The sequence below is a fragment of the Agelaius tricolor genome, unplaced genomic scaffold (genome assembly GCF_023055355.1).
Source record: "Agelaius tricolor isolate 1412-34295 unplaced genomic scaffold, bAgeTri1.0.p SCAF_2, whole genome shotgun sequence".
NCBI lineage: Eukaryota > Metazoa > Chordata > Aves > Passeriformes > Icteridae > Agelaius > Agelaius tricolor.
Window position 1 is genome coordinate 42,857,600 of NW_027269262.1, and position 25,384 is coordinate 42,882,983.

At 39.9% G+C, this 25,384-nt stretch overlaps 1 protein-coding gene across 2 annotated transcripts in view; it reads right to left on the minus strand.

Annotated features, from left to right (window-relative positions):
* The window catches only part of GNAL (G protein subunit alpha L), a 181,013-nt gene that overhangs the window by 11,929 nt on the left and 143,700 nt on the right, over nt 1–25,384 (minus strand). For both annotated transcript variants that reach the window (XM_071456894.1, XM_071456904.1), the window contains exon 6: nt 893–947. In XM_071456894.1, coding sequence (XP_071312995.1) covers nt 893–947 — 55 coding nt within the window. The remainder of the gene's footprint in view (nt 1–892; nt 948–25,384) is intronic.

Below are 25,384 nucleotides of genomic sequence, written 5' to 3' on the forward strand. Positions count from 1 at the left end.
TTAGACTGAATTATCCAGTGCAGGGATTCTCTTCTGCCACCTGTATTTGGAGTTTATGATGTGGCCCACAATCTTGACTGAGACTGCTAAATTACAGTGGGATAGCAGCACTGAAAAATAACTTCAGAATGTTTGCTGAAGAGACAGCAAAGGAAAGCACACAGCCTGAGCTCAGGGAAAGCAGCTGAAGCCAGGCAATATGGTGAAGCCCCTCCTTACTTCAAGACTGCACCAGTTCAGCCTTAAATGAACGTGTTTGCCATTAGAGCACTCCCTCAAGATGTACCACAGTATCTGGGAAAAAAATGTACTGCCTTGCAAATAAGGCTTGAATAGAAACTCTGCTACCTGCAGGAGATGGGCACAGCCTGCAAAGAAGGAATCTGCAGGCCTGCAGAGAAGTTTGCAAGCTCTGCTGCTGCCACAGGTGTTCTCCCCTGGATCTGGACACCTTATTCACTGCAAGCTTTTGCCTGTGAAGGACCCTTCTGATAGACACGGGAAGCCTCCCTCTGGGCTCACCTCCACCACTGAAATGAAGCATAGCTTCTCTATACCAAAGGCTGGTGAGGGAAACCATAACTTTTTACATTTATGCTTTCTGTTCTTTTTTCCATTCACCTGATTTTTGTGGGACACAGAATGGGAAACAAGAAGACAAAACGGATGTATTACAAAAATCACAGACCTGGATGTTACAACAGTAAAATACAAGTGTGCACCACCAAAATGCCTCTTCTTCTTTAATATCCATTACTTAAACTGCTAGACCATATTTTGCTATTCTGCCATATGTCTTATTTCAGCTGCAGTAGGGACTAAAATAAATTACACAGAAAATCCAGATAAATGTCAGTCTTAGTTCAGACCCTACCCCATTATTTTTACTAACCTGATCTGTGGGTGTGTAGTCATCCATGCTGACGCTGTCAATTCTTTCTAAAAAGCTAGAAGAAAAATAAACATGCACTTAGATATGTACAATACTGTCTAGTAAAAGACATTTCACTAACTTTCCTAGTTTACAGTCCTGCTGAGAAGTAAAACACAACTTGAATGGTAAAGTTAGGAGCCTGATTATTTCCATATATTGCTCAAGGTTATATTTTATAAGCCAAACAAACATTTTACCCAGACTGTGTTTCAATACGGCACTTTCAAAGTTACCATTATGCAGTACTCACCAGTGGTTCAAAATGCAGTTAAAATGTTACAATTTTGTGAGGTCCGCTAAAAAATACTACGACTAACCACAGATCATAACATTATATGGTTGTTAAGACTTAAAAAATATTTTGGGATTTAATATAGAAAATGTGGCAAAGGGGTGCCTTTACTTAGGATAATGCTGATCAAGTATAATGTTATGTTAATTATGGTCTCAGTAATGTTAGCAGAAATGCTTGTTGGTATATACAAAAAGCTTTGGACTGACTTGCTGCCCTCCAACACTGCAACTAAAGCACAAAAAGTGGAAGTTAATGAATCTGATTCTTTACGTCACCAAAACTCAGCGACATGCACGGAGTGAAAGAAAGACAGCTTCAGGGAAGGGCAAGAGATAAGAGAAACAGAAAACAGGGGAAACTACATTCTATGATTATTTAAAAGATTTTCCAAGCTTTAGTTCTTTCCTAATATGTGTTAGAATGGCAGCACTTACAGACATAAAAATGTGATTTTATATTTATTGCTAAAAGAGGCAGGTTCTCCTCTCTCGCTTCCATCCATTTCTTAGATCTCCTCTGAGCCCAGCTGGCTCATTTTCTCCAGACTGCCTGTACGACTTAGAAGCTTTCTTGAATTTCTACATTGTTATTTGGTATTTGGCAGCGAATATCCCATTGGCTGACATATTCCACTACAATATTATCAAGACTTCTTTATCAAAAGGCAAGTTTTCCCCAATTTTACTTGAGTGTGCACATGGAATATGTGTCCCACTTAATTGCAGTGGGAAAGAAAGAAAAAACCCAGTGAACTCTTGACTTAAAATGTAATTCACTGTTAACACAAGGGTCACACACACTGGCCAGTTGAAAAAATAGCCCCCTAAAAGCTGTTTGTAATTCTCATAGCAGTTTCCCACGAATATGAACTGAAAGGAAAAGAAAATACACTGCATATATATTCACTTAAAATGTTTTTCCTTTTCAAACCTCCATTGTTAGCAGGGAAACAAAATGCAGTATCTACAGTTAGAATATCCAGCTTCTCTCTCTGGATGATCAAGGTGTGATAGCTAAGCACAGGGTTAAAAAAAAATAAAAATCACTGTTTAGCACAACCCAATGGGTGCCTGTTAGCAAAACTATATGGAAGAAACTCTGAAGAAAAAGCATCATTTCACAAATCCTTCTTCCTTGCCAAAAGCCCTATAAATTTATATGAGAATATAAAAGTACATTTTTATAGCCAGCTACAGTCACCATGGGAAAGCAGTTTTATTCAGGCTGAACCTTTTGGTCAGATGATTGTCATCACCTAGACTGAGCAAAGTTTAACTTCAGTTATCCCACGGTCCATGCAGAGGCTGGAGCAGAGTGATGCATTTTTAAGTGACACACCTATCACTGAGAGAACTCTCGCTTCATGCTTGCAGCACAGAACATGAAAAAAAGAAGGCAAAAAAGCCCAAAGCAAAAATGCCTCCAGGCTGAAACTTCCTGATCAGAGTAACTTTCCTTAACATGGTTGTTCTTCAAAGTCTGTTCCAAAGTACAGACTATGTCTGACACAGAAAGGGATCTACTTAAGAGCATGGACTGAAGTCAGTGTTTGTGCACAAATACAACTCCATCACAAACCTTGCAAGACAGTGTGAATTGGCTTTTTTTTTTTTTGTAGAAACATGTCTTGTGAAGTTGCTGTATAAATCAGAAACAATATATCTTATCTCCACAATATCACTATCATTTTGGTAGTACTTATCCAAAATGGTGCAACACAGTATTAAGTGCTAACTCACCCCTTTCTCACCTATACAAGTACTTAAGGGAGGTTCGTGGTTGTTAGCACTTTCAAACAGGCAAATTATAGTAAGGAACAGAGGATGAGGAGTAATGCAGTTACACTACACACAATCCATGGCAGGTTGGGAAAGAGGCAAGTCTCCCAATTTGATGTCCTATCTATGAGCTGAAGTCAACTTCCACTTCCTCCCAGTAGAAAGATCGGTTTTGAATCCCCTAAACTGCAACACCACAGCTAAGAGAGAGCCAGCTCTGACAAATATCACATGCTTAAAAAATATCATTTGACACAGCAGCTGTGCCATTTTATGCTTGTGAGGTTTCTGTCTTCATGTAAGCCATATTAAAATAAATGCAATGATTTACAAGGTTTTACCTGCCACCTTGCTGTAACAAGCTGGAATGGTATCACTAGCATCCAATAAATCCACATGCAGCTACTATTAGGATTGGGATAAATTTTGTAGCTTTATAGGAAATTAACCTTTTCAGTGTGTGATGGAGAGGCTTCCTAAGATTTCTTCTGCAACGACATCGTTAAGTGTGCAATGAGATTTCTTAGAGGAACAGAGACAGCTACTCCCTTAGCTTTTCAAAAGAAAAATCAGTTCTTGAATATCCTTCATATGAACTCCTTACTTGACTAATTAGCACAGCATCAAAAAATAGTCCTGACAGGCAAATGTACATACTGGGTACAAGAAATGGATTCCAGATGAGATAAGGAGTCAGTACCGCCTCATCTCTAAACACACTAACTTCATTCTTATTACCGTATTAAAATGGGAAAGCTGAAATTACTTTTCTAAACTGCTTTCTAGAGAATGTTAACTTCACCTAATCCTAATTGTCTTGAATAATTATGTTCTGACAAAATATAGATTATTTTATACATATATATATTTACAGATCAGCAAATTTTGAATTTACATGACTGAAATTTCCATTTAAAGAACCCAAAGTACAAAAACATCAACTGTGGCAATGCTGATGTCTCAAGTCAAAGAATCAGTGCGAGGAAAACATAGTAACAGAAGAATGAATAAAAATGGACACTAAGTATCACTTACGATCTTCTTAGATACTTTTTTTCTTCCACTGAAGGATGTAATTATTTTCACAGAATCATGCCTTTTTACAATACTGACAGGTCTTCTATTTATCTAGCTTCTATAGAAACCCATACTCAGGATTTATGTTGATTCTGTAGTGACTGTTTTGCATGCATGTGCAATGAACTTCAAATTCACACATACAATTCAACAGTGAATAAAACAGTAACATGATACAATATTTACATTTATATTTCACAATTGTGGTTTTACTTATAAGGGTTCAGTCAGATAATTAGTATGACATTTATATTCTTTTTAATTTTACATAGGGTGTTTTAAATTTCCTTACATGAAATAGCAGAAACTACCATTTTCTTAATTTAATTAGGCAAGTTATTGGAAGGAAGGTCTCTTCTGCTCTGGTTGGAAATGCAGTGGTTTAGTTTAGCAACAAACTAAAGCAAACTAAAATGGACCAATAAAGTTAAAAAATAATGAGCTACTGACATTATTATATCTATTATTAAGCTGATCTGTAGTTTTATAAATATCTTCAGTGAGTTTCCTAGGAAACTCAGCTGACACTTAGTTTGACAAGCAATCTCTAAATTTTATATTATGCAAGCTGTGAACACAAAAGTACAGGTTTTAGATGTGCCTGCCAGTGCATGTGGGAACTATCAATAAGCTTTATTCTCTTTAAAAACCATGGCAATTTGAGCAGCAGTAGCAGCTATATAAGAATTTCTGAAAAAAGGATTCATAAATGCACAAATAAAGAGGAGGTAATCGTACATGAAAATTCTTTTCTCACTAAATAAATCACTACACAGCTCTGTGTAGATATTCTGACTCCACAAACAAAATGACAATTAAAAGAAAAATCATGTCTTGAGAATAATATGATTGACAGAAAACCCATGCTGTATTTGTGAGAGCGTACTTCGACATCCAAAGAACTGGAAAGATGAAATGCTAAATCACAGATCAATACAACAAACTCGGCATTTTAATAACTCTTGATCTCCTTCAACCATTTTTATGCTCTCACCTGAACATTTCAATGGCCTCACATCAAAAAATTCCCAAGAAAAACAAGAAATCAAACCCATTCAAAATGCTTGTCTCTTTAAAAGGAAAACGTATTGTGGCAAATCTTTAAGGTTTTAAGTGAAGAATTCCAAAACTATCTTCAGGTAAGTTGTGGGGTCAGCAAACCTTTACAATTCAGACGGACCATTAAGAGCTTTGCAAACATCTCAGCCAGGCTCAAATAACTATATATATGTATATATATGGAATCAGCACTAGGACTTTTAATTACACACACCCCAAGTCTCTAGAGAGATGAAATGGAAAAGACTTTCTTTTTTCTTTTTAGTTTCTGCTGCAGTTCTCAAGACCAACATATTTATTGCACTTTTTCCCCCCTTCCCCCCCAATATATATATATTTTTTTAATCAGCTAAGCCATTACAATCCTGTTAATTCTTCCAGCAACATTTGAAACAGGAAACTGCAGATTTTTGTTTTCGAGAATACCTGAATACCTTAGGCTCTAAGGTTGGGCTTCAAGCAAACTCACACTATCCTGATGTATTTCTAGGTAACTGAGAAAGACATAATGAAAACAGCCTCCAGTAATACTCTAACCCCTAAAGGATTCATTTTCCCAAGTCATTTGCTGAAAATATCAGCAGAAATCCCTTGGAAGGCTTGGCAAAATTTAGTGGCTAATGATTTTCCTGCTGAATTTAAATCTATATACTTTAAGTACAGCTTCCACGTGCAAGAGGAGCACTCCCCTTGTCTCCCTCCACAGCACTCTGCAGCCACTTCCCACCAGGAGCCAGCATTGGTGAGAGGGCACAGCAGGGCAGAGGGAAGAGGGAGAACCAGACCTGTTTGGGATCCACCCCGGCTCACGGGTGCTGTGCCCCAGTTTTGAATCACCAGTTGCTGCTGTTATGGAACAGAACACCCAAAACAGACACGCAAGTACTGAAGATGCTGCTGGAACAGAGCACGCCTCCAGCAGGGTTGGGAACCCACGGATGTACTTGTCACACGGCTTTGGCACCTGCTCCGTGCCCTGGATGCTCGCGGCTGTACGGAGGCTCTGTTTCACCGCGATCCCGCTCTCCGCGTCCCTCCAGCCGCGGTGACACGGGCGGTGACACACGGGCGGTGACACACGGGCGGTGGCGGGGGGTGACAGCCGGGAGGGGGCGCTCTCTGCCCGGCTCCCGCTCCTTTTCCTTCCTTCCCTTCCCTGCCCACCGCTTCCCCAGAGCGTGTCCGCAGGCGGAGTGAGGCTCTGCTGAGTCTCGCCGTGAGGTTTTTCCTCTAACACAGGTAAAACATGAATTTAGCAAAGATCTCCTGAATTTACTTTGCTCATCCTCTTTTTCAGTTTTCACTCCCGTACTTGCCCACGGCCCGCCAGCCTCCCAGCAGAGCTCATGCTGCGCTGCCCTGGGCTGGCAAAGGGCTGCGTGGAGATGACCAGAAACCGGTGGGATTCCTTCACCCATCCGCACCTCCCAGCTCGCCAGCAAGGAGAGCCTGCTGTGTCAGGAGATGAAAAGGTTAAACAAGATGCCAAGAGGGAGAGCAAAGTACAGTCATGCCTGAAAACCGCCAGCTCCTTTTCCGCCCAGGGAAGCTTGAGGATCTGCGGTTCAAAGCATCTGCCCAGCCCTCTGCTCGGCCTGGGGGGATGCAGCGGCTGGAGCCGGGTCACCACCAGTCTGCTGGGGAACACAGACAAGTGAGAGGATTCTACAGCCTTTAGCAAAGCTGTGTGTTTCCCTAGAGCAGCACCGGCCACTGTGCTTGCTCCAGAGGGAGAGGGACAACAAGACTGGGAGGGTCTTGGGCCACCGATGGTGACCTCTCCTGGACACCCAAGTTTGCTGCACAAGCATGACTGGGAGCACATAATCCATCCCATTTTGTCACTGGCCACGGCTGCTGCCAGCTGTGGCCCCAGCCACCATGAAGTCATCAAGAGCACTGCTGTCATGAGAGGCTTTACTGGTACCAGCCATCAATGCTCCCTCACCATTGCACAAAGCAGGAGAAGTCCAGTTTAACCCTATTGACTGATGGCACCTTTGGCCAAGACACTAAGAGCAAAGACAAAGAATGATGGCTGCAACCAAGGGCTCATACACCACTCATCGCGTGACCTTCTCCTGTAAGGAGCCAGACTGCTGGTGGCAACTGGAGGCACATTTGGTGAGGAGACAGAAAGATGGCCAAAACCTGTAGTTCTCCTGATCTATGGGTTTGGTTAAGGGAGTTTCCTAGCAGACATCCATTTCAAACTCACTTTCTCCACCACTAAGCACGTACTGCAGAACATCTCTAAGCTTCACAGGCTTTGGTATGTGTCCAGCTATTAACCTAAACAAATGCACAAAGAGTTCAATTGCATTAAATGTTTCAGACATATGAGTAATACCCCCCTTCTGTTCAATAAGAACAATCTCACTTTTAACTGAAAATACATGAACTAAACTAAAAATGAATAAACAGTATGACTTCCATAACTGCTTGCCCCCACTGGTTCCCTAAATTTGTTAAGAAGCAGTGCAAATTTTGGGAAATGCATTTCTTCCTTCTAAATTTAGCAAACTAACCACTTCTTGGCTAAGCAGATGTTTTTGCTTTCCGAGCGAGAGGCCTATGGGGGATCATCATTAACCCTCTTCTTAACATAAACACTGACTAAGACTTAAATCTGGAAAACTGTCATTCACACAGAAAGGTTAACAGGCTCCAGCAGAAATGAGACTCATCATCTGCAACTTCTGCCACATGGGATCTCAGAGAACAGGGAAGATGACAGGCAAAGAGAGAATAAAGAAGAAAGGTAATTTATTTACTTATTTTAAAAGGGACATTATTTTTCTACTGCGTGTGTTCAGACGTTTTATTCCCAGGGGTGCAAGTGGTGGAGCCACTGCAAAACACAGACTAAGAATGAAGCACTGATAAAATCTGAGGCTTAGACTGGCACATGCAGACCCTCCTTCTGACCAGCTTGAATCCACTAAATTCAGTGTATCTTCTTCTTCCTTGTGAGTGGATAATCCTAGGCAGGCAATCGTTATGTGCATATTGATACACCCATGGAGTGTTTATACAGATCCAGATTTGAGTTCTGCAATGAGTTCTGCACATTCTGCAGTCATAAGTGCAATTTTGAATAGAGGACCCAAAGATAAAAACCTGAAAGCAGAAAGCTCATATTGTGGTATCCAGAGATATCTGGATCCTGACTGCTTTGTGAGCTCATGTATGGCAGATTAGGATCTTTTTATCCACTGTCTGAATGAAACAACTGTTTAGCATCTTCCAGCAACTACACAGACCGGTGCTGGAAGGGAAGCTGAGAATACCTGAAACATCAGATGAGACACGTGGGCAGAATGCAGCTGTCCCATCAGGACCTGCAAAATGCCTTTTGACAGAAGAACAGATCAAAAGCTTGGGTTTATGTCCCACTAACTGAAGTGCATACAAGACCTCACCTCCATCTCTTCTGGTCAACTCTTCAAAAAAGACTTGGACTTTTATGTTCAGGAAAGCTGAGCTGTGGGAAAAAGTCTTGATAATAACTCAAAGCTATAATATGCATCAGGTTTACAAGCACCAGATACATACCACAGCCTTGCCAGGGGATGTCAAAAGTTAACAAAATGTATCTTCCCTGGATGTTGCAAACAGAGCTTCCCTTGTTGCTTACAAGTTTATCTTGCTCTCTCTAATGGAAAATTACTTCAGTGCAACTCACTGATGGTTTTGTTTTAAAAAATGGTTGCACTGTAGATATCTTCCTAGTGTACACAAATTCACCGAGCACTATGAGACCTGAAGAATGCCAAATCCAGGTTAGAAACAGCAATGGTTGTTGGAAATTGAAGATCACTTTGGTGGAAGTGGTTTGGAATAATAAATCTGTTATGGTGACTGCCAAAAAGGAAAAACCACTTTGACTGCAGGTTTCTACAAAAGAGAAAGCAGAAAATCCTCAAATGGGAGAAACAAAGGTAAAAAAAAAACTAGACTGAAGAGGAAGTCATGAGAAGTTTGTGTTTACCTGTGGCACCAGTCCAAACCCACAGTGCAAGAGAACTTGCTGCCAAAAGTTCTCAGGCCTAAAATCAAGCCAGATGATTCCCCAAAGAGGATGCTAATACTCTCTTGAAAACCCAGATGAAGAATAGTGAATTCTTTAGGGTGGTAAACGCTCCTGGCCAGAAAAAGCACATATGCATGTTTCTTACTGCTTTCAGACCTGTGCATTTTTGCTGACATGTAAATGAAAGGAACAGCATGTTAGAATCCTGAGCAAAACAAGAGTCTTATCTGTTTGCTTTCACCTATCATGCTTGTCAGGTGTTGACATGGCCAGGAGAATTGACATGGCTGGAGTCTGAGTGAGTGCTGGTGTTAAACAGGAGAATTGCAGTAGCATCAAGGATTGACATTTGAATCACAGGATCACAGCTCTCATGAGAATATGTTGGAGGCTCCAAGACATAGACAGCATCTGAAGTTTCTACAGGTAACACCCATTCAAGGAATATGAGGGCTCCTGACAACCATCCTACCAGAGAAGAAGCTTTCTGGGATTGCATGTAAAACCTGAAGTATGCCATCAGTGCAAACTAAGGAAACAGAAAAATATTTCCATGGAAAAGTCAGGAAGGCAAGCGGCTTCCTGCACAGTGGAAAAAAGAAACTCTTAATGCTGATCTTGCAGAACACCTGGAACAATTTCTTTTACCTTACTGCAGTTTATGAAGTGTGACAGATCATTTCTCTTTTGCACTCCTTAATCCTTGTCCCAGCTTTAACATGCACTCTCATACCTTTACCTTGTGTGAAGGACATGTTTCACTAAAGGTAAGGGTCATGCTGGACACAACTCTGAGTAATCCTTTGATGTGCTGGGCTGCTGTGGGGTTCACCAGTTTCTTCTCAGAGTTACTGACATAGGATATTACCTTGTCAATGTTCAAGGCAAGAAAACTTACACAACAGGCCAAAAATCAATGGCTCAGGAGTGAAGGACAGAAGGATGATGAGAACTGACATCCTTCCAGCAGTTCCTGAGCATTTAACCTCCAAACACCCAACAGAACCACCTCACCCATCATTCAGAGGTAGACCTGTTGCCTTCCCTTTAGCAAAGCACAGCGACACGGCAACAGTTCACCTTCAATGGGAAGGACTCAAAGCTTGTTCTTCCCAAACTTGCTCATGCCAGGCACTAGAGTTTATTAGGGCTTCCCTAATTGTAGTCTAGAGCAGACAGGTTATCCTTCTTATTCCCATGTACAACACACTCCACAGCTATTAATGAAAAACAGCACCAGGTAAATATCTGTATATGATCATTTGCCCTAGAAATTACCAGGTGAAAGTAGTAACATCAAGCAGAGGTCTAACAATACAGATAAAAATGCTAGACATAACCATTAGAGTCATAAGAAAATTCCTGTATCATTACAAATGCTGCTGCTGCTGAGATGTTTTCATTAAATCACCATTATTCTGCCCATTTTAGAACAGAATATATTTAACCACTGAATGTATTCAAGCAACTGGTCACACCACCTACAGCTTGGCTGAGTGATCACCTCGGGTAGCTGGAGGAAGGCATGGAGCTAAAGCAAGAAGATGAATTGTTACTACAAAAAAGGAAGGAGAAGAAAGCAGTGACTATATCCAACTTGCTAATAATTGGCCTAATTCCATTTAACAGCTATAAGCTATTTAAACAGCTCAGTGTTAAAAACTAGCCCTACAACCCTGCTAACTGTACATCTGAGAGGAAGTCACATTAACAACTTCTTACTATTAATAGAGCATTTTGTGAAAAGCGTTCCTAATGCTGTACTCCCTGTAAGTTTCTTTACATTCTCATCAATTTTTCTTGACTTTTACAGTGCACAGTGCATTTGTACTATTAAAACAGTATACAATGAGTTGAGTTTGAGGAACAAGGAAAATAATTATGCAACAACCTGATTATGTCCTGCTTCGAGTTACTTTAAAGATTAAGTTACGCTTCTGTTTTTAATCTCTCTACCCTGTACCCAACAGGCAGCTGTCATTTCTTGGGTCTCAGCATGGCCCAGCCAGCCTGAGGATCTGCAGGGAGCCACCTGGGAGCCTGGCAGCTGCAGCTCCTTGCAGGATTGTGGCCAATATCACTACCCCTGAGGGCATGATAGTGCTACTATGAGAACAACTTAGGCCTTTACAGCTGAAAAGTCACCCTGCCACTTCCTAGAGCTATTGCTTTGCACCATGTTCACATCTACAAGAAAGGGCAGAAACTTGATAAAAGCTACCTTACTGAAAAGAATTCACCAAGGCCAGTTTCAGATCCTGGACTACTCTTGAAACTCCTAAAAACAGGCACTGAGAAAGAAGCTGAACTTCCTAATTTGTCTTCTCCATCCATACAGTTAGTGGGAAAAACGTGCAAGATTTATGCAGTAGCAGCTGGAGAAGGTTGAAAAGGAATATACAAATAAGCCATAAATGTCAGAAACCCAAAGCCACATATCAGTTCAGATGTCAAAATGTTGTCTTTTCTCTCTTTTTTTCTTTTAAAGAGAAGATTAAAAATACTATTTCCAGCTTGAATGTAACCTGTGGAAATGGAAACCAGGAATCATTTGTTCTTTAAATATGGAACTATCACTCGTGTTCATGCAATGATTTAGAGCTGCCTACATATATAGGCAGGTCACCTTGTGGTCAGGCTCCGAGGGCAGGTGCAAGTTTTGTATTTTCAGGGAGAAAAGGAGATGCCTTTTTATACTTTGGCTTTTTCTTTCTCACTGGAAACATAAGGATGCCTAAAACAACAAATTCCCTAACAGATTCCCTTTCCCTCATCAAACCATGTCTACGACATTGTGGCTCAGATGCTGGGATATGCTCTGAGAAGGAGAGTGCCCAGCACTCGTGCTGAGGGCGAGAACGACTCTTGTGAAGACCTCTAAGGATCTGAACTGCTTTCACAGAAAGTCGGAATTCAACCAAACCTCTAATAAAAAAGTTCTTCAAGCCCTCAGGAAGTAGAGGTGGAAGGATCCAAAGTGGAGTGTAAGGAAGAAGAAGAAGAAGAAAAACCTTTATCCTCTGGGATTTTATTCTCTGGGATCTTGGCTCTACAATGAGATGAAACTCTCAATCACACAGAGTTGGACATTTTTCAAACAAGAAGTCTGGGAAGCTTCATTAAGTGATACCAGACCTAAATTGCAAAGTTACAAACAAAGACTCAGCCCTGAGCGAAGGCATATCCTATTGAATAACTGTCTTTGCCCACTACCTAAAAAATGAATTTTTAGATTGACTCTATGTTATTTTTAAAAGTGGTCTTCCCTCTCCTAAAAAAACCTTTCTTCAAAAGGGCTTTTAATGATAAAGTCCACTGCAATTCAGTGAAAATTAATTAGGGCGTACACATTCTATTGAAATCATCACAGAAACAGAATTAAACCATGAAGTTTTGTTGTTGTTTGTTTCTTCTACTGCCAACCAAACGTGATTTCTGATCCCAAATACCAGAGCACAGGTATGGCAGCTAAATCTGCAAGCATTTATTTTAATCAAATAAGCACACAGATAATTGCCAATCTTAAAATCCCTTCAAATTGTTAGTAACCTCCTTAATTAGATTACACATAATCCAGTCCTAACTCCAGCACTACAAATACTGATCTCCTGCTCCTAACAAATGACTGTACTGCAATGGGGCATCATGCATTAGATGTCAAAACAATTCCTTCAGAAGAATAATAACTTTGCTTTGTGGGGCATTACTTTGTTTGGGGGTGCCTTGACAAAAATTTTAAGAAAACCCAAAAAGTACAGGTTTACAACATAACTGTGATATTTTGAAATCAAAAGCCATTTATTACTTCAGCAGACACTGATACTTCATCTGTTTTGCAAGATGTTTTTTTGAGAAGGTCTCAATGCAATTCATTCAAAAAGTGAAAACAAATAATACTCATATTTAAATGAAATGTTTTTGACTATGGTTTCTAAATTTCAGTATTTTTAAAAGTACTTCTAATACCTTGAAAACCCTACAACAAATCAAGACATGTAAGTAACAAACAACAACACATCTTTAGGACATATATCTTCATTTATTGGTTACATGTTAGATTTGGGCCTGCTCTGATCTAAATTCAGCTCAAGCACTGCAATGTACTTCTGAGCAGATTTGGTGTCAAAACCTCATGTGGACAAAAGCCAAATTAGAGAAGTGAGAAAACGGGGATGTTTCCAACCTTTCTAAATGCCTTGTATTTGTGTTTCTCCCCATCTCAGCACTGAGAAATTGTATGATTGGCTCCACCACCATCCTTCGTGGATGTCCCGGGCCACCTCTGCTCCTCTAGAAAAGACATGGACAGCCCATGCCAGCAGGAAAGAAATGATGACCAAAATTAATCTGGAGCATAATAGAAGTGCACTGAAAAACTGCTGACCCTTTCCTCAAAACTGACACCATTTTCAGGGTGAGCATTTTTTTCACAGAAGCTACAATTAAGAGGGAACTTAAATAACTGTAGAACAAAAGTAGATAAAATAAACTCAAACAAATGGCAAGATATTCTGACTACGTGTCAGTTTTGAGCTTCCCTGCACTTTTTTTTATTATGTCAGAGTGATTCAATATTTTAGATATACAGAAGGACTAAGTTCAGTGCAAGAAAAACTTTGATTCTACCAAGACTCCCTCATAAGCATAGTTTTAAGGATGTAAGTAATCCTACTGATTGTGACAAGACCTTGGAATTCAATGGGACAGCACTCATGCTTAAAAGATCAGTAATGTGTGCAAAATTCTGGATATGTGGAGCCTTAATGAAGGGTTTTCCCCCTCAAAGCAAATGACGACCCACTCTTCACTCACTGCAGCCCAACTCTAAACCCCACAGTCAGAACTACTGCCCAACACCATGTGACATCACAGCATGTCTCTGTACTTAGAAAGTACAGAGGTGGCTTTTTATTCTGGGGAATGATCACAACTGTGTCATTCTCCACAAGTGTAATTATCTTGCTATTAAGAGTAACCTGTAATTTTTCAAAAATCCAGCAGCTTTAGATACAGATTGTTAGCCCTCTCTCATATCTTCCAATGCTTAGCACAGGATATAATAAATGCAAGAAAACCACCCTACCTAACAGTGGTTTTGCCCACATGTGACCCAAGGGAACCACCAGTGCACAATCCACCACCAGCACTGACAGGCTCCTCTGCAACCTCCACCAAGCCACCAGGATCAAGGCAGGCTCCAGCTTTACCTCTTAGTATGGTATATTGTATTTTAAACACTTCTCCTCATTATAATGTGGATGGACCTATGGGGACACTGCAGCAAAGACACAGCCTAGGTCTGTCCTTCCACTTTCCAGGAAGGGCCTGCTGTCTCCCTGGTGACTGCCAGGGCCAGGATCATTTGCCACAACAAAACAGGGGCTGGCCCATAAGCTGAGGGGGCCCCAGGACACTCACTGCTTATACAGCAAGACCTGCACACTGATCTGTTGAAGCAACTAGGAAAACCAGGAAAACCCCATAATTTGCCATCATTAACCCCAACTTGCCTCTTGAGAAGAATAGCCTCACAAGTGCTAAGGAGGTTTTGTTAATTATGCATGCAGGATTTGTTTTCCAGTGTAATTGATTTTCTTCAGCAGTTCACCTTAAAATGTTTTCTGTTCTGGCAAGGAGTACAACATCATGCAACACCCATGCCCTGCTTAATTACATCAGAAGAACAAAAAAAGAGACCAGAAAAGTGAATTAAGCTCTAGCATCTCAGCTCTTTACAGCCCTACCCCACCTCTATCCTTTCATGAAGTGTTTTTAAGTTAAATTTGTTTGCTTTGAGAATCTGAATGACTATGGTCTTTAAATAGGACAGAAGACAGAGGTGCTGGAAGTAGAATACAAGAGCACAGCATTGGTGATTCAACTAGACTTTTTTTTGTATTCAGTGCTTTAACACAACTATACTGATTATCACCAGAAGTCTGGTAATGAGCTGGCTGCAATTAAAATTTAGTATAGCTGCCATATACACACCAATAGTCAAAGATGTGTCCATGCACAACACTGCGTGAGGGATTCAAAGTAAGAGTTTTACAAAAGAGCCAGTGCACTGTGGCATCATAGCTTCTATGAAAATGATCAATGTTTTAACATTAAACATGACCTATAATTGTTAAGGAAAGGGATGGAATGAAAGATATAATGAGAAAGCAATGTTTTAACCTTAATAAATAAAAATAATACTGCCAAACTACACCCAACTGAGAAAGTGAATTATGACATGACATGAAATACACATGCAGTGTTTTGAGGGAAAAAAAAGCATTTCCCATAAACCCACAACCCAACATTTTTAGGCAGTCAATATTTCCTGTAACTGTTAATAAACCCATTTACCTAGATGAGCGCCAAATCTAGACAAGATGTCTTTAATTCTGACTATCCCCAGAACACACATTCAAGTGATTGGGACTGCCCCAGGTAGCCACACAGCATGTTTAGAGTTTTACAGATATATACTGATATACATTTTTATCAGTGTTGAAGAGCTTTGTTCTGTTATTTACATCATCTACTGAGCATCTGAAGGAACATCCCTGAACACAGCAGGACAAAGAATATTGTGGAAGAAGCAGTTTAGATAGAAATATATAAAAATTGAAACCATGAAAGAAAGGAAGGTTTGTTATTTATAGTACAAAAGAAATTCCATCTGGTCAGGCTGTGGGTTTTTTCTTGTAGAAATTAAACAGGAAATTAATTTCTCCCCTTCCCCCTCTTACAAAGCAAGGCATTTTCACTTATGATGCCAAAAGCTTGATATTTGTAGATTTGTCTACCATCAGTCATTAATCAGCCTCATACAGTTTATAGGTAGACGGATATTTCCTGACAGTTACAGAAAACAGATTTAGAACCGAAGCTGGAAATTATATAAAGACAGATATATAGATACACATCTTAGCACCCTGGAGTACATTTCCAAAAATAAACTAGTCAAATGGTTATCTTCCTAAAAAAGCTGATTGCATAAGCATAATTACACTAAACACAAGTACCTGCACTATCTCTGTGCATGTTATAAATAGTTCAAAGTTACATTATACAGTCTTATTCTAAAACGCTATTGTTCTAAGTTCATGCCTTCTCTCACAATCCTTTCAGAAAAGGCCCTCAGCTCTCACCACTAGCTATTTTCTGTCACTGCTGTAGAACTTGTTAGAATCCAAATACACTATTTCCACCTTGCAACCTGCATGCCTTATCCAAAGAAAAATTCCAGCAGCTAGGAAAGTTGCTTGATCATATCACTCTTTCTCTACTGATGACCAGGATTCCTCTGCTTGCTTACAGGGTCTTAATTCTGTAACTCAACAGCTTTTTGCCATCTTGGAAAAAACAACTGAGAGAGGTGTGTATTTCAGAGTACAATTTATTCAAGATCCTCTTCAGAGACCTTAAGCTGAGACTGTTGAGGATATTCAGCTGGATCCAAGAACAGAAAAAATCTCCTGCCAAGTACTAGATGAGAGAAGCACTATCTGCTGGATGCACACTGAGAGTGCTGGGGTTTTTTCCCCCACCTGTCTTGCTTTGTGACATAAAATTCCACTTGCTGAATTAGTGCAAGAAGGCCCAAATCTCAGCCTAGCAACAAGTACAAAGTGAACATAAGAAGCACCTATGAGAGGGGGGAGATGGACTGGCATTGCCAAGCATTACCATATAATACTGTTCATTAGCATCAACTCAGCACTCAGACTTATCACTGCTGTATTAACACAAAATACGTATATTTTTCATTAAAGTGGTTAAATCTGTCAGTGATAGGTAGCTGCTTGATACAAACTCCAATTTTAATTCATCTGTCATTTAAAGGTTAAGACCAGGGGGGCAAACCTACCCCCAAGGAGGAGGCCCTCTGTCAGCAAGAGCAGTTCTGCTGCAGGACACAAGCATGACAATGCTGTGGGAGGGGACCCTTTGCAGGATGTTTTGCTGACAGCAAGGGTTTTGTTTAGAAAGAGGATACAGATGAGCTGTAGTTTGTACCCATGATGAAACTAAGAAAATATCACCTCCTCAGCTCCATTTCTGTATGCTGCATATGCAGTAGGTAGTTCTTCCTATACGTGGTATATAATCAGGAATGTAACAACTAAAAGCAAGCCAGCTGATATTACTTAAAGTTGCTGAAATAACTGAGTATTTCTAAGAAAATACACAGAGACTCAAACAAACAAAAGACAATCCACAACAGCAGAAAAACACCTGTATGCCTTACTCAATTATGTTACACAAAACAAGGATATTTCTGCCTTCTGTTGGGTATTTATAACAAAGTTTTTTTGATGTTTAATCTCATAGGGGCAGGCATTTTTCTGCCCTGTGTCTAGCTAACTAACAAGTGCCTAGCCATGTTTCAGATACTGGAGGGATTAAGTGATTTCTGAGAGTGGTTAGGCACTGAAGTAGGTTGCCCAGTGAGGTGTTTAAGAGGTGTCTGGATCCAGCCCTGGGTGATGTGGTTTAGGGTTTTACAGAGGTAGTGTTGGGTTCATGGTTGGACTTGGTGATATTAAATGTCTCTTCCAGCCCTGATGATTCTATGAGTCTAGGTAAACATGCAGCTTATTCTACTCCCAGTGGAATTAATGCAGCAACTTGATCTTCTTTCCTAGAATGAAATCAAGCACACTTTGCAATTTACCTTTGAAGCTCAGCAAGGGGTGTGGAGGCTACTAAATACTTCATATTTGTAGAACAAGTAAGAAGGGTTTTCCCAATGTGTCAGGAAACATGATTATTAAAATCCAGTATCATTACTTCAAATTAATAGACTTGAGAATAATGGAGCAAGATGTGGAAATTAATAAAGAAAAAGAGATAAATATCAAAGAAAAGGTAATTTGGATAAGGAAGAGGAAATGCTGAAGTAGAGCTTACGAAACTCACATTACAGAAAAAAAAAAAAGACACCCACAGGACAGGTACATAACTATGTATTTGAGAAAATTATACCTCAAACATTATCTTCATGGTGATCCACAGGCATACAGAGAATCACTGCAGACACTGACTGAAATTTAAATTAGCTAGATCAGTCATGGATAGCTGTATATCTGCTATGTCAAGGCTTTAGCACCTGAGCCTTGTACTTTAGAAACCTGACTGTATTTAAGCTTCTTTTCTGCACAGGTGCCCAGACTGGTTAGGTTAATGGCAGGCTGGGTGTGTCCACATGGGCTGCAATTGCACCTGTAGTCTGTGTCAAAAGATTAAAAGAGCCTGAAAAGGAGCTGGCAAGAGAAGAAATATGAAAAAAACCTTCTGAATTTTGTAAATCAGTGGAAAGTTAAGGCTCATGTATAGCAGCTTCTTCACCAGAGACTGTGGAACAAGAAAATTACACCTCTTGCAAGCAGTTTACAAATATTATGTCCTTGCAAAGGTTTTGCAACTATATATAATAATGCCAGCCTTGATCTAGTTGTATTTAATTCACTACCTAATTAAAACAGTTCTATCTGCCAAAGTTAATTTAAGCAGTCATATGTTAACCCAGCATAATTTTCAAGAAACCTTCTTCCTGTACAATTATATTGCCGTATGTTAATAGGATGGCTTTTAATAGATTTTTTGTTTACATACATGTCATAACTGACCCACTGAAAGATTGTATCCTAGTATCCAAGTAAAGTAGCATCTGTTCTAAGTTCCCCTGCAGCGAGCAGATTCACAGCAACTATTACTCCAACTTGCAATTTTTTGCATCACTAAGAGCTCAGTGCAATTACTTCCTAAGTGTGCCATCTCTGCTCTATGCTTCATTCAGTAAAATCTGTTTTATGGGTGTTTTAGCGGCGAGCTGTGCTGTAGAAGCTATAATTTGTGAGCTGGATGTGACATACGGCCTCACAGGCACACCGATTTATTTATTTTGCTTACTCCTGATAACACTGAGGTGTGTGTCTAAAAGGCCAGCATGGCATCCAGCGAGCAGGAGATTCCCCACCCTTGCTGCCTGCCTTGGTTTCCTCCCAGGGCTGGGACAGGAAATGCAGTGGTTGCAACACACACAACTGCCAGCCCTCCTAAGCAGTGTCAGCACTGCAAGGCCACTCAGTTTGGCCACAAACATGTAGGTGATTACTGACTTCTGTTTCGGTGTGGCAGATCTGCTGGGAATAAACAGCAAATTACTTGTTACAGAAAGAACAACATTGTTTGCTAGTATTGGCCAAAGCACAATTAGCTCCTGCTCTCCAAATTCTGGTTTTCTGAGACCTAAACACACCACAAAAATTCTAGATGACAACCAACTACTTTCCTGTGATTTACAGTTACTTCAAATAAAAATGTTTTCAGCTTATTTGTGTTTTGAAGTTACAATGGTAGAAGCCATTCTAGAAAAAAGAGACATGAGAATGTGCTGCATCTTGCATTTTAAAGAGGAAGAGATGGGTACTGGAATAAGGAGGCAGCGTACCTGTGCAAAGGAACTGAAAAGAAGTAAGTTCAGGGGTTTATTCAGAGATATTCATGGCCATATCTTGTAATTTTAGCTTACAGTAAGGCAGTATGGTACACTCAGATTCTCAGTTCATGCAGCAACTGTGAATTCTGAGTTCAGCTGGGTGCTCCCTTGGTTTGGCTACAGGCACTTGAAAACCTGGCCTCAAAAAGTCAAAATACTTTCCTTAAAAAAAAAAAAAAGAAATATTAATATCTGAATGAATAGTTTACAAACTCTTGGCTCCAAGTTTTGAGTTACCCAAAACATTCCATGAAAAAAGACTTAATCATTATTGAATGAATTTAGAGTGCATGAAACATTCTTTAACAATTTCCTGTTTCTACTCTTTGTTTCTTAGCTTTTCCTATTCTCAACATTACATTCTATGTTGATTTTTTTCCTGGCTGCAACTTGCCTAAAATAAAAAAATAAACAAAAATGTACAGCCAGTGGGTCAGATGGGGCTACAGGTCCTCTTTGATATCAAGGCCTACTAAACTGACAATTCCAAGAAGACTCACAGCACCTATAGAGGGCTCATGCCACGTCTGATGTGCCTAGGAGCCCATATCACTATTCCTTCCAAACCCAGATGCCAGCTTAAGTGACTCTCCTCCCAGCCCAGGGGGGAAAACCCAGGCAGGAGCAGCAGGGAGGTAACAAGAGGGATGTATCGCACTCAAGAGCTCTTTTGTGCCATTCGTGACATAACTGGCTTTGATATTTGAATTTCTCTTGATGTTCCTATTGTACATTAATCTCATATGACCCTGTTTTGCATAGGCTGCTATTGTAGGGAAATAGTACAATTCAGCTTAGGCTGACAACCTTTTCCCTAAGTCCTTTTCCACAGCTATTTGCATTTACTGTAAGGCCAACAATCACTCTCCCATCTCCCAGGCTTCTGAAAGAGAAACCCCAACAAATTCAAGCCCTGAAGTCCATTAAAATACGTGCACGTGCAGGATCAACCAAGGATGCATCACCTGAACTGAACAGGTGGTTTCCAGGAAGAAGGGAGGCAGCCTGTTTGTTTTTTGTTTTTTTGTTTTTTTTTAAACTATCAAGTGAAATGAAAAATTTCAACACCTTTCTTAACCTTTATAAAGGCTGTGTCTCAGCTGCTTGAGTAATAATAAGGTGATGCTACAGACTGACCATAAGCTTTCATGGCATGGCCTTTGCAAGTGACTCTGAGTAACAGACAAGACAGTCTTGAAACTACCTAGCTTGCACTTGTGCCTCTGATAGCATGCAGACACATGGAAACAAAAGTAAACTAAGTAAAAGTTAATCTTTGAAAGGTTCACTGAGTATTTACTCAGGTTAATGTATAATTTCTGAGGACAAATGCATTTCATGCAAATATCCCACAAAATAAAAATACCAGTTATGAATCAGAAACCTCACATAAGAATATAGCAATCCAATTCATGTGTAAGAGTGATTTGCTCATACTGCTCTTCTGCTTGCTGAAAAACAACATCTCCCAAGCTGTAAAGCTGTGCTTTCACAGCAAGGACATCCCCTGGCCGTGGCTCGACAGACAGCTGCATGTGCTACACTCATGTGTCTTCAGACAACAACTACACTCTTGATAAAAGATAGAAAATTACTACATAAAAGAGAAAATTTCTAAATAAAATGCCTAATGGCAAAGACTGCATCGAGTGAGACAATGGGACACCAGGAAACATGGAATTCTTATTAGGCTCCCATGTTTGCAAAATAGGAAAATCTCCTAAGAAACAGAAATGGTGCATTTGCCTCTCGTGTGAGGCTTTGATTTGGGTTCTTTCAGTACCTGAAGCTTGTTTTTTGACAGCGCCCTTGTTTTGTTTACACTGCATTGCTGGGATACTCCCTTTGATTCAGCCTGACACACGTGAAGCTTCGCCAGCTTCTGTTCTGCAGTGCTGCTGCTGCTGCACTAAAAATAGCTTCTGCTTGCTTTGGCTCCACATCTAATTTATGGAAACTCACAGAAAAAAAGGCCCCTGTTAGTGGGTGAGCGACGTACGACTCTACAGCCTGTGCTGTTCATCTCACTGGGCCTCCTGAAATGCATCACTGAAAATTCAAAATGTTACCCTGCAGTTAATGGTGGGTAAGGGGAAAGATGAAAATGCTAAATATGCACAATTTGTTTTTAAGGTGCTTTAATGATAATTTAACTGAAAATGTCAGACAGCTGGATTATGCCATGTAAAAATGCCTAGAATTTAGAACAGAAATTTATAATAAGATTACAAACCTCCTCTTTGGTCTAACAGCTTTCACATGTTCTATACAAACTACTTCCCTGTGCCATGAAAGTCATCGTGTAAATATGCCCTGAAAGAAATGCCAATTTTACAAACTTTGCCACAGAACTCAAGTCTGTGTGAAACATTTTGCATTGACATAAATCTGACATAGAGCTTTCTCTGAAAAAAATCCAAGTTTATGTTAAAACTCAAAATCAAAGTAAGTTCAAGCAAGTGGTTACATCTCTTTCTACAAAAGAATGGGTTTTAATGTTGTAAAGCAAAAATTTTCAGATGTTCATTCATAGTACCACGTCTAGAAGAGTCACCAGCTGAGCTGGAGTTAGTTTCAAGGGAAAACCAAATTAGAAACAGGGATGGCAGAAGTCTGGTATCTGTATTAATGCACTGTTTTTTAATGGTTTAAATTTGAAGCACTGAAGTAATGAATAAAAATGCCAGAATTGAAAAGCAAGGCCTGTTTTAAAAGTTTTTAGAGTGAGTAATGAAGGCTGTAAGGAAACTGGGATTCAGATTTTATTTTAGATACGAACCTTAAGTTAAGGAAAATTCAGATGGCTATCACCAGCTAAAGCAGGGATTTCAAGGCTTTCTCTTGTAAAAACCAGCAATTAAACTATCTGGCTTTGTCCAGTAAGGCTCCCTGCATAAATTTAGCAGTCTGTATGCAAACTATCAATTTAAGGATTGGTGTCTAAACTGTTATCCAAGTAGGGACATTACTGAGCAACTACCACAGTTAAAAAGGAATTTTCATAAGTCTCAAGAGAGGTTATGAGTTATTGACCAAAAAATTCCAACAGAATCCTGAAACCAGTTTAGGCTGGCTGCAGTTAGCTGCTTGTGAGTTACATGACTAAGTAATGGTCACAGTGAGTCTATATCAACCTATTTATGCAAAAAATACTGTGCTGTGTTACCATTAGAAAGGTCTTCAATCAAACAGGCAATTATTAACTTCAATAACTTTTTTTGTCAAACCCTTTTTTTAACATCCTGCTGTGGTGGGGGGAGGAAAGGACAAACAAAACCTGTTACACACATATGTGTTCAGAAGAAGGGTATAGTCTATGAGAAGAATGAAAAACAGTGCTCTGCAGTGGAGTTTTTTATGTGCAAGTGTGTGTGATGGAGAGGGAGAGGAAGAAAAAGAGGAAATGATATGATTTAATGCTTGCAGGAGTGTCATTTTCCTTTCCACCCTAACCACTGAATTCTTTTATTTTCAAGGAGTTCAAACCAGAGCTTTAAAAGCCTCTTTTTTTTTTTTTTTTTTTTTTTTTTTTTTTTTTTTTTTTTTTAATCTGGGGCATATAAACATGAACTATTCTGTTTACATTCTTAATTATGAACAAGTATTGAAAATCCCTGGTCTATCTCCAACCCCAAATCAGTTTGATAGCATTCAAATCAATGTTTACAGTCTGGCACTTATTGCTTTTGCAGCCTCAGCTCTGTGCCTCTATGCTGCTGATGGAAGTGAGAAGCATGAAGTCCAACAACCTAGCAGTGCAATTGCTAGAAAGCAAATGAGAGCTGGGGTGTAGATGTGAGGTCTTAAGCTTAGGAGAGGAGAGAGAGCAGGGGCAGCCATCCCTTTAACCACCTCACACCCTGCTCTGCTCATCTCCCCTATCAGCAGCAGGATAACAGCATGTGAATACAAAGCTCGGCCCTGCCTTAATATAATTCTGAACGTTACATAAGTGCTTGATAAACAAAGCAGGCAGCTAGAAATGAGATAATCTGGCCATGTGTATATTCAGCTGACTACTCACTTAGATTCCCAGCTCATACGCTGTGACTGTGATAAAGGGAAAGAATATGGCCATAAATACCAAACTCTAAAGGCATTCTTGGTTCTTTTAGGACAATGTAGTTTTTAACACCATATGCAGGATAAACATGCCAAGATTTTAAATATGGCCAGATTACACTTTTTATTTCCTTTTCCCTCCCCTAATCCTAAGGAGTAAAATGGTTGGAAACACAGGAAGCATTTCCAAATCATTTTCTGGCCCACAGCAACACAGGACAGGTCACATCTTTTACATGCACCTTCAAAAATGTGCTAGAAACTAAATGGTACTTCTTGGCTTTGTGAACTTAATTCCAGGCAATTAGGGTAAAAGATGCATTATCGAAATGTCTCACTGCACAAAATACATGGGCAGTGTCACAGAAGATCCCAGGAAAAACCCCCAACACAATCTCTAATGTACACATTCCATGGTCTGGTAAGAAACATTTCTAGCAATGTCAATTGCATCTCTTGTCTTACTGATGAATGAAAACAAAAGCATGAGGCCATGAAAAGAAAAGTGAGCCAGCCTCACACTGATAAGCAATGATTGAACTCCGTATGTTTCTAGTCAATTAAAAGCTATTTTTAAAAAACTTTACAAGTACCTTTAAACAAAAGCGCACTGCTCCAGAACAGCAACTAGAAAAGCCATGGAAAGGAAAGAAGGAATGCATGGAAAGTGCTGATAAAAATCCCTGAACAAAATGAAACAAACCAAGAACCCCAAATCAGAGTTTAAACATTAACTACACTTCTAGAAATGTTATCTTAGCTGTATACATCAAAATTCCCACTACTGCTATCTGAAGCTCCCTTCTGTTGGGCCCTCTTCCTTTAGAGCAAACAAAGTTGTAGTAATAGCCAGCTTTCTTCCAACTTCCCCTGTGAACAAGGTCTGCTGGTGGATATAAGCAGTCAACCACTGCCACCAGTTCTACAAACTTCCACACTTCTCTAATCCTATTCATTGTCTTGCCTGATTTTATTTTTAAGTGGTTTAACAGCACATGCCAGTATTTTTCATGACTCCTTGGAGGGGTGCCTGTTACTTCTCACCCATCACCATCTCAGGTCAGACAGGAGGCATTGTCCTTCTTATGAAGTCCAGAAGAAAAAGATGATCCTGATCTTTTCTATTCAATACGACTGGATTTGTACTTTCTCAAACGCTACAACTTTTTTAGAACCACAAACCATTTTTGGCTGCCCTGCACTACAAAAAGAGAAGCACATTCTCCCATCTGGCACATAAAGCAGTGTTTTTCATGAACAGCGTTTTCAGGGATTTTTTTTTTTTAATTGGGAAATAAATCTAAATTTTTATGCATGTGTCTGATGTAACTGATGGAAGGAAATTGCTTGCCATGAGATGTATTTTGTAGCTACAAAACATGCCCTGTGGCCATCTGGTCATCTGCTGCAGAGTTGGGGTTGATGAAGAAAAGGGAAACAGAGACATGTTTAATGATCTCTATCCTTTGGGGCCAGAAAAAGGCTTTATTGACCAATTTTATGCTTTGGCTTTGTCTCAGGCTCAAGCATGGGAAGAAGCAGAGACAAAACTTATCTATCCATGCAATTATGCCATGGCTCATTTATTCACCTGCACCAGGATTTGCAAGGACCTTTTGAAATTATTTGAAGTTTTCTCAACTGAGAGAAT